General features: G+C 36.8%; 1 protein-coding gene across 1 annotated transcript in view; it reads left to right on the forward strand.

Moving 5' to 3' along the window:
• ZYG11B (zyg-11 family member B, cell cycle regulator) overlaps positions 1-13,993 on the forward strand; it is a 90,484-nt gene that overhangs the window by 24,144 nt on the left and 52,347 nt on the right. Inside the window, exons 2-3 of the mRNA XM_032844168.1 lie at positions 897-1,062; positions 8,583-9,337. Of these exons, the coding sequence (XP_032700059.1) occupies positions 897-1,062; positions 8,583-9,337 (921 nt within the window). The remainder of the gene's footprint in view (positions 1-896; positions 1,063-8,582; positions 9,338-13,993) is intronic.

Here is a 13,993-nt window from a genome sequence, read left to right on the forward strand (position 1 = left end):
GCTTCACCTTCCCCCTCTGCCTGCCTCTCTGCCTATTTGTGATCTCTCTCTATGTTAAATAAATAAAATCTTTTTTAAAATTATTAAAAAAATAAAAATAAAATGGGATGAAGGAATAAGTGAAATAATGGATAATAAATGTAAGATACTCAGCACAGTCATAAAAGCACCTAATGGATGATAGCTACTATAATTATATTTTAATTATATTGTTACTACTGGGGACATTTATAGTGTTTATTTCTATAGTTAAAACCCTTACACTTAAATCTTTGTGCTTATTTGATTAGTTCTTTATTCCTCAGACTGGAATAACAGTGTTAACCTTTTTTCAGTTTTGAGGATGTTAACACCTATAGCAAATTCTTTTACCCAAATAAATTCATCATATTTGAATTATCAGATTGGGATGGGGATTTTGTGGGATATCAAGTTTGAGAGTAAATTTGGTCTAGATTTTGGAAGGACTCAGGCATCAGTCTAACAATCTAAGAATTTTATTTTTTGTCTTTAGGCCCATGGAAATTTGTGGAAGAGTTGACCAGGGGGTGGTCATGGGTGGTAATTTAGGAAGATTAATCTGCTATACCTTGAGGTCTTCCCTGACCATCCTTGTCTGATTAGGACACCCTGCTTGTACTTACATACTACTCAATATGTCTTCTAATACAGTATGTAATATATTTTATGTAAATATTTGTTTAAACGTTTCTCTTCTGCCTCTTGAGAACATGGGTTACCTATTGTATTCCCAGCATCTAACACAGTATCTAACATATGGTAGACAATGAGTAAAATACTTCTTGAATGAGTTCATGAAAGTTTTGTTTTCTATTTTTCTGGAAACTAACTTGTTGGCTTTTGTGTTCCCTTTATGTTTTTTCCTGGGCTCCAAGGAGGAGGCATCTCCCTATTCCTTACTTGATATCTGCTTGAATTTCCTGACTACTCACCTTGAGAAGTTCTGTTCAGCAAGACAAGATGGAACATTGTGTCTGCAGGAACCTGGAGTATTCCCACAGGAGGTGGCTGATCGACTGCTTCAGACTATGGCTTTTCATGGTAAAAAAAATACACAGAGGAAATAAGAATTATGTGCTGTTAATTGGCATTGGATTTTGAGTGCTGCTGTGGCATTTAATTATTTTCTTAGAAAAGGCCAGATGAGTCTGATTCCAGGAAAAGGAATTCATTTATTTTTTCCTGTCCTGCCACTTACTTTGTAATTTGGAATAAGCATTTTTCTTTTCTAATCTAGGAAAATTGCTTGCTCTTTCTTTCTTTCTTTCTTTCTTTCTTTCTTTCTTTCTTTCTTTCTTTCTTTCTTTTTCTTTCTTCTTCTTTTTCTGCTTTTCCCATGGCAAAAATAACTTTTTTTTTTTATATAGATTTTATTTATTTATTTGACAGAGAGAAATCACAAGTAGGCAGAGAGGCGGGGGGGCGGGGGAGCCGGTGGGGAGCAGGCTCCCTGTTGAGCAGAGAGCCTGAGGCGGGCTTGGTCCCTTGACCCTGAGATCATGACCTGAACCGAAGGCAGAGGCTTTAACCCACTGAGCCACCCAGGCGCCCCCAAAATAACTTATCTTTCAAAATATCTCTTTAGAAGTTTGCTGGTATAAAATACCTTACGTCTTCATTTGGCAGTGGGAAAAATAAACACTATTACGGAAAAACGAGTTTCTTCTTTTGACCTTTGAATTGGGAAAGCATAGCTAATTTAGTACTTCTGTTTTCAAAAACGAATTTTTAAAATAAGTTGGGAGAGTCTTATCTGTGGAATTCTGTTTATGTAGGGGATTTTTGTTATTTCTGATTAAGTTTTAAGTTGAAATAGATAATGCCATTTTTAATTTCAGTTTATAAACTCTTTCAAGTAGGAAATATAATTTGTTCACAACTATAAAATAGAATGACAATGTGGCAATAATAATTACTATCATTTACCTATTATCTGTTTCGTGCTAGGAATTTTATGTTTTCCTTGAATTTTCTCTAAAACCTTATAAAATAGCCACTATTAAAAAAAGGTAACTATTATAATCCCATTTACATACAGATAAGGAAACTGATTCAGAAAAGTAACTTGTTAGAGGTCATAATGCTAGTAAATAGTAGAGTCCTAGTTCAGATCGAAGTCTGATTCCAAGTCTGTGCTGTTTTCACTGCCACACAATCTTCCTACAACCACATTAGAGATATTCCTGTTCTATATGCCAGAGAATACTGTACACTTTGCTGTGGCTTTATATATATAAAGTATGAATCCAGATAATGTATAAGGAAGGGTGGGAGAAATAAAGGTATAATTGAGGTATTTTAGAATAATTTTAGAAAGAAAATGTTTGAACTTCTTGGTTTTCACTGAGTTGCTCAAGTCTGTAGTCTCTGAATTTAGCCTACCAAAGGAACTGGGTTGATACCAGTAGGTACTATATATGGTAAAGTTAAAGGTTCCTTACAAAGCTGCACAACAATTTAAGAGATTATGTCAGTGCTTTCATTTCTTTTTGGTCTCAATTTAATGACTATGCTTAACATATTCAATTTAAATATATATACATATAACTAATCTTGTAAATCAAAGGAATAAATGTTAAGTAGAGTCTTAATTTGCCAGATTCTTTTTGAAATATAACTATTGATAGCTAATATTAGCAGCTAACATTTATTGAATACTTGTTATTGTATACTAGCTCTGTGGCAAATGCTTTATATGGGTAAAATAATGGAGGCAGTTTTCAAATAAGTGTAACTAAATAATTATCCTCCAGAGTAGTGTCATCAGAATGTGTTTTCTACCTCTTCTTTTCAAGCTGCCTTCAGATGAGAAAACAGGGTCAGAGAAATAACTTAATGTGCTCATTTGTATTACCTCAATGTTATTTCTGGCCTCATTCACCAAAAAGTGTTCTGAATTAATCTCTTTGCAAAAAAAACAAGAGTATATAGTACTAACCTAAAACTAACATAATATTGTATGTCAACTATATTTCAGTAGTAAAAATAAAAATTGGAGAAGCAATCTGTGGGAAAAAAACCTTATAGTATTTCCAGGCTGTGTTGTATATTACATGACAAGCTTGAAATTCAACTTATGAATTTGTCAGATGTAGATTAAGATAGGTAATAATTAAAATACAAAAAATTGAAAAACAAAAAAGAGTGGATACTACTGACAATATGCAAAAGAACATAATGCCAATTTTGTCAAAAATTTAAAAAGTTTCATCAGTTTTTCTGTGTATTTGAATATTTTCATATGGAAATGTCAAATGGAAAAAAGTTCTATGAATACTTTTAGAATTTATAATATTTTTTCTAATACCATAATGATTTTAGAAAATCTTAACTTATTTACATTCAGATTTTTTAATTTGGCCAATTCAAAAGAAAAATTATATTGGTAGCAGTTTTTATTAAAATAAGCCTGATGCTAAAGATTTTATTTATTGGGATCTTTGATTCCTTTGTCATAATCGTTGCTTATTCTGTGTCATGGTGCTAAAAGTTTTCTAGGAAATGTGTGTTTAAGAGCCAGGAATCAGAATAAGATATTTGCCATCTAATGCCTCTGTGTTATATTATGACCTAATCTAAATTTTTATACCTTGACATGGTCAGCCGTATCTGTTTTGGGATTAAATTGAAAAGAATAATGCCTTTTGGGGGGGAAAAAAAAAAGAGTAATACCTTTTGAAACATTGTGGATTGCATCCTTGAACAGTCAGCTAGACTTCCTAGGTGACTGAGGGCTTATATTCCCTGAATAGTACCCCTCTTCCCTGGAGGTCACATTGCTGGTCACCTCAACTGTTTATAGCCTAAAACAGAAAGAAAGAAAAGAATGCTTTGGGGTGAAATCCTTGCATTTCGGCTTCTGTACTTCAGTTCTTGAAAGAAGCCCTTAGGGGTGCCTGGGTGTCTCAGTTGGTTAAGTGTCTACCTTCTGCTCAGGTCATGATCCCAGGGTGCTGGGATTGAGCCCCACATCTGGCTCCTTGCTCAGCAGGGAGTCTCCCTCTCTCCCCTGTTCATACTGTCTCTGTCTTTTTCTCTCTCAAGTAAATTTAAAAAATGAAGAAGAAGAAGAAGCCCTTGAGGACTCCTCATTTAGAGTGTATTCTTAAATGGGAATACTGAGATGGCAAAGTAGGAAGATCCTAAGCTTACCTCATCGCACAGATACATCTAGATAACACCCACATCAGTGTAGATAACCTACAGCATATTCTTAAATGTACACGGTCCTAATTACCATGACAAATTAAGAATTAATAATCTGAAGGGAACAACTAACAACCCAAGTGGATAACATGATGGTAAAGGAAGATTTGGCTTAAATACATTGTAGCAAGTACAGTTATTGGTCATGGAAAAAAGATGGGTGATTCTTCAGTATGTTTATATTTGAAAGAAGGGGAAGATAATCTAGAAAGATTTCCTTCAGATATAGTAATGACATTTGTGTAGTGCTTTCAGTTTGCAGAATGATTTTTATATGTATTGTCTTATTTAATCTTTAGCAGTACCTGTGAGGGAAATATAATTATTCAATACTTAACAAAGTGCCAAGCATACAACAGATAAAGAATCTTATCTTTTATAGATAAGGAGTCTTCCTTTCACAGATAAGGGATCTTAGACTTGTGGAATAATTTGTCTAGTGTCAAAGAGCAAATAAATGTTGGAATCAGGATTTAAACATAGGATTGATTTCTAGATCTCATGCTCTTTTTATAATTCTTTGCTCTTTTAATTCTATTACTCTTAAATGTAGAGACTTAAATTTAGTTATTAGAAAAATTTACTTAATGTAGATTATTGACCAGAGAGGCCAGGAGTAACCTGTTTTACTACATATATATGTATATATATGATTTCAAAATTTGAGAGCAAAACCATTGTTTTGTTTTTCAGTTCTAAGATTTCCATTTGGTGGTGGTGGTGGTGGTGGTGGTGGTGGTTCTTCTTTTTTAAAGATTTTCTTTATTTACTTCAGAGAGAGAGAGAGAGAGCATGAGTGGTTGTGGGGAGGGGCAGAGGGCAAGGGACAGGCAGACTCACTGTTGAGCAGGGAGCCCAGCACAGGACTCAAATCCCAGGTCCCCAAGATCATGACTTGAGCTGAAGGCAGACACTTAACCGACTGAGCCACCCAGGCGCCCCATTTGGTTCTTTATATGTTCTGTTTCTTTGCTTCGGCTTTCTATTTTTATTTCTTTTTGAGCATGTTTATAATTGCTCACATGCATTTTTATGATGGCTTCTTTAAAATCTGTCAAATTTAACATTTGTATTATCTCAGTATTGACATCTATAGATTTTCTTTTTTTTATTTTGAGATCTTTTTGGTCCTTGGTATGATGAGTGATTTTTTATTGAAATCTGGACATTTAGGATATTAGGAGACTTTTCTGTTTTAGTTTATATCTCTGACACCACTCCAGCAGGGGAAGGTAGAGGCACTGCCTTGTTATTGCCAGATTGGGGTAAATGTTCTGGTTTCCATGTGACTTCTGTTGACACCCAAGATATGGGGCTTCTCATTACTGTTTTGCAGGGAATGGCATTCTGGTTCCCCACTAGGATTCTACTGATATCTCTCTAGCTGAGAGGAGTGTGAGTACTTTATTTCTCTCCCCAGTTGGCCTCCACTGACACCTTGTTGGGGTGAGGTGGCCTCATTACTGTTGGGCAGTAGTGAAAGTCTAGCCCTGCATGGGGGGGTCTCTGCTCAGCAGGGAGCCTGCTTCCCCTTCAATCTCTGCCTGCCTCTCTGCCTACTTGTGATCTCTGTCTGTCAAATAAATAAATAAAATCTTAAAAAAAAATCTTTTTTAAATTGAGATAAAATTGACATATATTAGTTTCAGGTGTACAACATAATCGATTTGATATATTTATGCGCTAAAACTTTATTTGGTCTTCCTTTAATACCCCCTCACCTTCTTTCTCCCTCCTTGAATTTTTCCTTCATCTTTGAAGGACTTACTCAAAGATTACCTCTTCTGTTGAATCTTTCTAGGTCTTCAGGAATGATGGGTTGCTTCCTTTTCTTTGTTTCCATGGTACTTTGTACTTGACTCTGATATACCATAGATCTCATTTTGTTACATTGTTTAACGCTTTCACTCCTTGGAATTTTGAATTCTTTGAGTATAGGGGCATAGCTTAATTTTCTTTGTATACACATTTGGTAGTGTTTGACATATAGTGATTGTTTAATAACTGCTCAATGGCTGGAACCTTACTATGAAATTTACTCCCCTGAAATAGAATTCCGGTAGTTTAAAACACTATCTCTAGAACTGCACTGCCTAAGAGAAATAAAACATGAGCCACAACTGTGAGGCACATATGTAATTTATTTTATTTTATTTTTTAAAATTTTATTTATTTGACAGAGAGAGGGAGAGAAAGAGCACAAGCAGGGGGAGTAGGTGAGGGAGAAGCAGGCCCCCCACCGAGCAGGGAGCCCAACACAGGGCTCAATCCCAGGACCTAGGGATCATGATCTGAGCTGAAGACAGAGCTGAGCTCAGTTACCCAGGCACCCTCACGTAGATCATTTTAAGTTTACTAGTGGCCACATTTTAAAAGTAGAAAAAGGTGAAACTAATTCATAATTTTATTCAAGCCAGTACATCCAGAATCCCATTTTAACATGTAGTCAATATGAAAGTTATTAATGAGATATTTTATATATATATATATATTTTTACTAAATCTTCAAGATCTGATGTATATTTTACACTTACAGCAAAGCTCAGTTTGGACTATCTGCATTTCAAGTACTCAATAGCTGTGTGTGGCTGGTAGCTACTGGTTTGGACAGTATAGCTCTAGAATAATGGAGTTCTTAATATGTAGTCATTTTTGTCTACTGTGACAGGTAAAGGTTTTTCTTGATTTTAACTTTTAACCATAAATAAGTCTGCAAAATCCACTGGAAAGCAGTGTTCCCTTTAAAAAAATACTTTAGTTCTGGGGCGCCTGGGTGGCTCAGTGGTTAAAGCCTCTGCCTTCGGCTCAGGTCATGATCTCAGGGTCTTGGGATTGAGTCCCACATCGGGCTGTCTGCTCAGCAGGGAGCCTGCCTCCTCCTCCTGTCTCTCTCTGCCTGCCTCTCTGCCTACTTGTGATCTGTCTGTCAAATTAAAAAAAAAAAAAAAAAACAACCAAACTTTAGTTCTAATACAAAGGTGACCCTTAGCTGCATCTTTAGCCCAAGCTGTATGAATCTGTTTAGTATGAGTCTGCTGAGGTGCCACTTAGAGTTCTTCCCTTGACTCCAGGTTATTTATTTACCTGGTCCCAACTGTACACTCACCCTGGACTGTTCTTAGGCTATCTTTTATTCGCATGCCTGTTACTTTCACAGGAGATGTTGTTTAATTGATAGGTGATATTGTTGAGATTGCTGTGGTTCCAAAGCATCATATACTTCTGGCACTGTTAATTGCTAGTCACGTAGATCTCTAAGGGACTTTAAAAGGTTCCTGTATCCACTTTATTTGAATTTAATCTGACAGAAAGTTGACTATACCCTAGGTCCTTTTTTTTTTTTTTTTTAAGATTTTATTTTGTATTTATTGGGCAGAGAGAGAGGAAATACAAGCAGGGGGAGTGAGAGAGGGAGAAGCAGGCTTCCTGCTGAGCAAGGAGCCAGATGCGGGGCTCTGTCCCAGGACCCCGGGATCATGACCTGAGCCAAAGGCAGACTCGTAAGGGCTGAGCCACCGAGGCACCCCTAACCTCTAGATCCTTTTAATAAGATTTCAGATCTAGCCAGTGATCTGAATGATTTGTAGATAAGCATGTGCTAAATATATGTGTGCGTATATATATATACACACACATACACACACACATATATTACTCTTTTTTATTCATTCAAAGATCATATATATATGTATGTATGTATGTATGTATGTATGTTTGTGTGTATAATAATGTATTATAGTGAAATTGAAGGATAGACTAGTAATGTATTGGTAACAATTAATTCCCCAGATTCAATAGCTTAACATAAAGTTTGTTTTACCTCACTCATGGTACATAAATGCTGCAAATCCGTGGAGGGTTGTGCTCCATGGTCACTCTTGGATCCAAGCTGATGGAGGCTCCACTTTCAGAAATCTATTCTGTCTAGAACTTGAAGACTTCTCATTTGTCATAGCGGGAAAAGATAGCATGGGAAATCATGTACTGGCTCTCAGGTGCTTCAGCCTATAGGCCATTGGTCAAAACTAGGCACATAGCCCCATCTAATTCCAAGGGTAGGATGGGAAATGTAGCTGTCTACATGTCCAGGAAGGCAAGTAGAACCAGATGTTAGTGAATATCTGTAAGATCTACCACAGTCACTTGCTAGCTCTGTGACCTTGGAAAGCCACTTTTCTCACCCTAGTGTATTCATCTCTAAGTTGTAATCATAATATTCTTACCCCTCGGAATTGTTATGTATATTAAATGAAATATTGTTACATGGGTGTGCTTTGGAAATGTAAGTATGCTGGAAATTTTAGCTATTCTTGAATTATTTTTTGAAATTGAAGTGTTGCTTGTTTTTTTTCCAGGTCTACTGAATGATGGAACTGTAGGTATTTTCAGGGGCAACCAGATGCGCTTAAAGCGTGCTTGCATTCGCAAAGCCAAGATCTCTGCTGTTGCTTTCCGGAAAGCCTTCTGCCATCACAAGTTAGTGGAACTTGATGCTACAGGTGTGAATGCAGACATCACGATTACAGACATCATCAGTGGGCTTGGCAGTAACAAATGGATCCAGCAAAATCTCCAGTGTCTAGTGCTGAACTCGTTAACTCTTTCCCTCGAAGATCCTTACGAGCGGTGCTTCAGCCGGCTTTCTGGCCTTCGAGCGTTAAGCATCACCAATGTTCTCTTTTACAATGAAGACCTCGCTGAGGTTGCCTCATTGCCAAGATTAGAGAGCCTGGATATTTCTAACACCTCAATCACAGACATCACAGCTTTGCTGGCCTGCAAAGACCGACTCAAGTCTCTAACCATGCACCACTTGAAGTGTTTAAAAATGACAACTACCCAGATATTGGATGTTGTGCGGGAACTAAAACATCTGAATCATCTTGACATTTCAGACGATAAACAGTTTACATCAGACATAGCTCTTCGCTTACTAGAACAAAAAGACATCCTACCCAACCTTGTCTCCCTGGATGTTTCTGGGAGGAAGCATGTGACAGATAAAGCTGTTGAAGCCTTTATACAACAACGGCCCAGCATGCAGTTTGTAGGTTTGCTGGCCACTGATGCAGGTTACTCTGAATTCCTCACCGGTGAAGGACATTTAAAGGTTAGACTTTTAAAATGTATTATTTTGTCCGGCTGACCAATGTCTTACTGCATAAGGTTCCATTAGGATGAATGTCTAACAATATATGGAACATGTCTGTGAAAGATGGCATTGTATAGTGGAAAGGCTTTGCTTTCAAGTCAGAGAGTCCCAGTTAAAATCCTAGCCTGCTTGCTTCATGACCCAGACCAAGAGATGATGTAACTTTTTGGGTTTCCATTTCTTTATTTACAAAACATATACTCTGTCTAACAATTTCTTCTAAAGGTTAGTAATTATATATGTAAAGTGCTAGTCATGTAGTAGGCCTTGGATAAGTATAGTTTTTATGATGGTAATATTTAGATATTTTGAACCACTGTAACATACCATTTCTAATTGGTCACTTTAAAAAAACTAAGGATACTCCTTCTTGAATTGATATCCATTGGGAAGTTAAGTTCTCTAAGGAGATCTTTACCATAGAAATGGTGTAATTTTGCTTTTCTTAAGGTTTTTCATGCCTAATGGTTTAAATTTATCTGCTTGGTACTTCGGATTCAAAGATAAAAAAGATATAGGATCTGCTTCTAAGGAGCTTAGTCTTGGTGATGATACAATCATAAATAACTATAAAGCCAAAGATCAGTGTAATTGCTGTAAAAGAGTAGAAGAAGTTTCTTCCAGCTGGAGAATTTGGGGCTTGATGGAAAAGACGGTATCTGAGTCATACCTTGAAGGATAGAATTGTGGCAAGTTTAAGGAAAACTAATATTTTCCTAATTTACACTGTATCCTCTAGATGCCTTACATTGATAGGTATTAGCCCCATTTTATAGATGAGAACCATAGACTCAGAAATTATATGATTTACAGTTAGTTAGAACCAACATTTGGATTTACATCTAATTCCAGAGCCCCATTTTTCCCCCTACTACCTACACTCCTTAAGCAGAAGCATCCTTTGATCCTACCTGAAGCAGAGTCAGGGATGGCCTGAAAGTGGATATTGTGACCCAAAAGGCAAGGTATCTTTTTTGAGTAATCATGACAGACTCAAAAAAGGAGAAGGAAAGTTTAGTTGTAAATATAAACATCTCAGTTCTTAGGTATTTGTAAATTTAGGCCTTAAAAAATAGAATGTAGAAAATGATTTTGAATTATTCTTTTTTATTCATTCAATATTTTACCAAGTGCCTATGTGTGCTGGTCACCGTGTGGGGTATGGGGATTTGATGGTGAGGGCAAACAGGCATGATTTTGCCCTCATGGAGCTTGTAATTTAGTGAGGGAATCAAGTAATCAAATGCCATGTGCCAACAGTATATGTGTGCTTTAAATATACATACATATACATTTAAATATATATATATTTATGTATATCGTATATACATGCTGTATATATGCTTTATACTGTGCTAAAATCTAGAAGATAATATAGTATTATATATGAAAATGTTTAACAGAGAGACTTGACTTAATTTAAGGCTTCTCTGAAGAATTAATGAATGAATGGAGATCTTAAGGGTGAATAGCTTGGTAAAGAACATTCCAGGCAATGAGAATAATTAATGCAAAATATGTGTGGTAGAATGGAGCATGGTACATCCAAGGAATTGAAAGAAAGGCCACTGTGGCTAGAGCTCAAAAGTAGAAAGTCACAGAGCAATGAGATGAGGCTGGAAAAGTAGGCAGGCACCAGGGTCAGACTTGGAAAGGTCACATAAGCCAGGTACAGGGCAATAAGAAGTGTGAGGAACTTACTTAACAATTTGTTATGGAACAAGACAGATTTTTAGTACAGGGTTTTTTGATGAAGGAAATATAAAAATGTAAATTACTATTGTAATGTTATTTAACTGCCAAACAAATTGGTCTAATAGTAAAGGATTCTAAAAATTAAAAGGGGAAGAAATCCCCTGTGGGCTTGGAGTTGAGGGAGAATTTCCCAGAAGAGGTGAGCATCCTAAAGGATGAAAGGAATGTGTCCCTGGTATGTTAAGCTAAGTAATATTTTCAAGGCAAAGATGTAATAGGTATGATCCCAGAGTAGTACAGTTTTTGCTGGTTTCTTCTTACAACCAACAGACGACCCTCCAGTGAATTAGCCTGACTTATAAAATTGAGGCTAGTAGGACATCTGTATTTTACAATGCCTCTGTAAAACAAGTTTGATTTCACAAACGGAGCTGTTATTACTTTGAAATCTTGACCATATGAGACACCTACTTTATTTGGTATCATTATCTATTTTCCTCCTATATAAACATTAAAGTAGTGATTCTCACCCTGCTCTATAGTTAAAATCACCTGGGATGTAATTATGTGAAATGATGTTTATGTTAATCAACCTTATCATGGTAATCATTTCCCAATATATACATGTATCAAATCATCATGTTGGATACCTTAAACTTACACGATGATATATGTCAGTAATATCTTTGATAAAGCTGGGGTAAATGATTTATTTACTTACTTACTCACTTTAAAGATTTTATTTTAGGTAATCTCTGTACCCAACTTGGGGCTCAAACTCACCACCCCAAAATCAAGAGTCACATGCTCTAAGGGCACCTGGGTGGCTCAGTAGGTTAAGCCTCCAACTCTTGATTTCAGCTCAGGTCATGATCTCTGGGTTGTAGGATCGAGCCTCATGTGGGGTTCTCCCCTGGGCATGGAGCCTGGTCGGGATTCTTTCTCTAACCCTCTTTCCTCCACCCTTCTTTTTCTCCCTGCCCCACCAAAAAAAAAAAAAAAAATTACATTCTGTACCAACTGAGCCAGCCACACACCCCTGGAAAAAAATTTTTAATTAAAAGAAATCACTTGGGGCGCCTGGGTGGCTCAGTGGGTTAAAGCCGCTGCCTTCGGCTCAGGTCATGATCCCAGGGTTCTGGGATCAAGTCCCGCGTCGGGCTCTCTGCTCAGCAGGGAGCCTGCTTCCTCCTCTCTCTCTGCCTGCCTCTCTGCCTACTTGTGATCTCTGTCTGTCAAATAAATAAATAAATAAAATATTTAAAAAAAAAAAAACAAAAAAAAAACCAAAGAAATCACTTGTGGAGCTTGAACAATTAAATCAGAGCCACAGGGAGGTAGGACTCAGGAATCGGTATTTTCTAAAGCTCCTTAGGTGATTACAGTATTCAGCCAATATTGAGAATCATTGTTTTAAAGTAATTTTATTTATTTATTTATTTATTTATTTATTTATTTATTTATTTTAGAAAAAGATCATTGGGGGGCACCTTACTGGCTCAGTTGGAAGAGCATGGGACTCGATCTTGGGGTATGAGGTCAAGCCCCATGTTAGGTGTAGAGATTACTCAGAACAAAACACAAACTCAAAAAGAGATCATTGGAACTTTCCCCTTTGTTCACCTATATATAAAAATTAATGTTCCTTTTAAATTATTTACTGATTTGAGATCTGGTAATAAGTCATGTTAAGGGAGGAGAGCTGAGATTGCCACATCTCCTTTTTAAAAATTGTCCAGTTCAGCCAAGTTGTTGAAAAACTTGTCTGAAATGATTGTCTTAGTGTTGTGATGCTTTAAATTAGTTGAGGGGGCACCTGGGTGGCATAGTCAGTTAAGCATCTGACTCTTGGTTTGCGTTCAGGTTGTGATCTCAGGGTTGTGAGATCAACCCCGCAACTCCAACCTCCGTGTCGGGCTCTGTGGTCAGTGCAGTCTGTTGAGGTTTCTCTTCCACTCTCCCTCTGCCCTGCTCACCCCCCACCCCCGGTCCAAATAAATAAATAAATAAATCTTTAAAAAGTAAACTAGTTGAGGTTGACCTTTTGGCATTACATACCTTGTTTTTTTAGTTCACACTAAGGAATGCAAGAAATAGAGACACTGTGACTCCCCAGTATTTCTTATTAGGCACTATATGGTACTCTGAAGGGGTGGTTATAAGAACAAGTAGTTTGTTTTTTGCACTTTCATGTGTATTACTTAGTTCAATCTCTTGACTCTGCAAGAGAGGTATTATTGTCCTCAGTGAGAGGGAATGGCTTTAAGGGTGACAGCTGGCTGATATTGGAGTCTGCCTTTGTATCTTGGACTATTTTGATTCCAAAGCATGTGTCCGTTCCACTACATCTCATTGTCTCTGTTTGAGAATCTTAGTTCTTTACTTTCCCCTCAATTTCTAGTCCCAACACAGAGGGTTTTCTTACTATAGAATTTCTGTCATTGTTTCCTCATCCAATTTGCTCTTCTCTTACCATCAGTTTTCTGAACCATCCATTTTTCTGCATCTAGGATTCGTTGGCCATTTCATTCCCGGACTTTGGGGTTATACAGTAAGCTGTGGTTCCTAGTTCTCAAGAATCACTAGAAATCACTGCTAAACCCAATATTAGTTCTCATTTTTACTTAGCTTCCTAGGTATCACTCTTGTCTTTTTTTCAAACTTCTCTTACTACTGTGGTTGATTTCCTTTATTGGTTCTTTCTCATCTCCAAGGTCTCTAAATATTGGAGAGTTCCATTTCTTGGTCTTTAAATCTATATGCTGTACTTCTTCCTTGAACTAAGACTCCTATATTGAATGGCAATAATCAATACCCAGTGAAGATCCATATAAAGTTTTCAAAGGCAGAATAGTTGATCCGTTTCAAAGAACATTTACTAAGTACTTTCTAAAGACATCAGAATTCGTGCTCTTGCAA

Source organism: Lontra canadensis, unplaced genomic scaffold (genome assembly GCF_010015895.1).
Source record: "Lontra canadensis isolate GAN:19392208 unplaced genomic scaffold, GSC_riverotter_1.0 scaffold148, whole genome shotgun sequence".
NCBI classification, from domain to species: Eukaryota; Metazoa; Chordata; class Mammalia; order Carnivora; family Mustelidae; genus Lontra; species Lontra canadensis.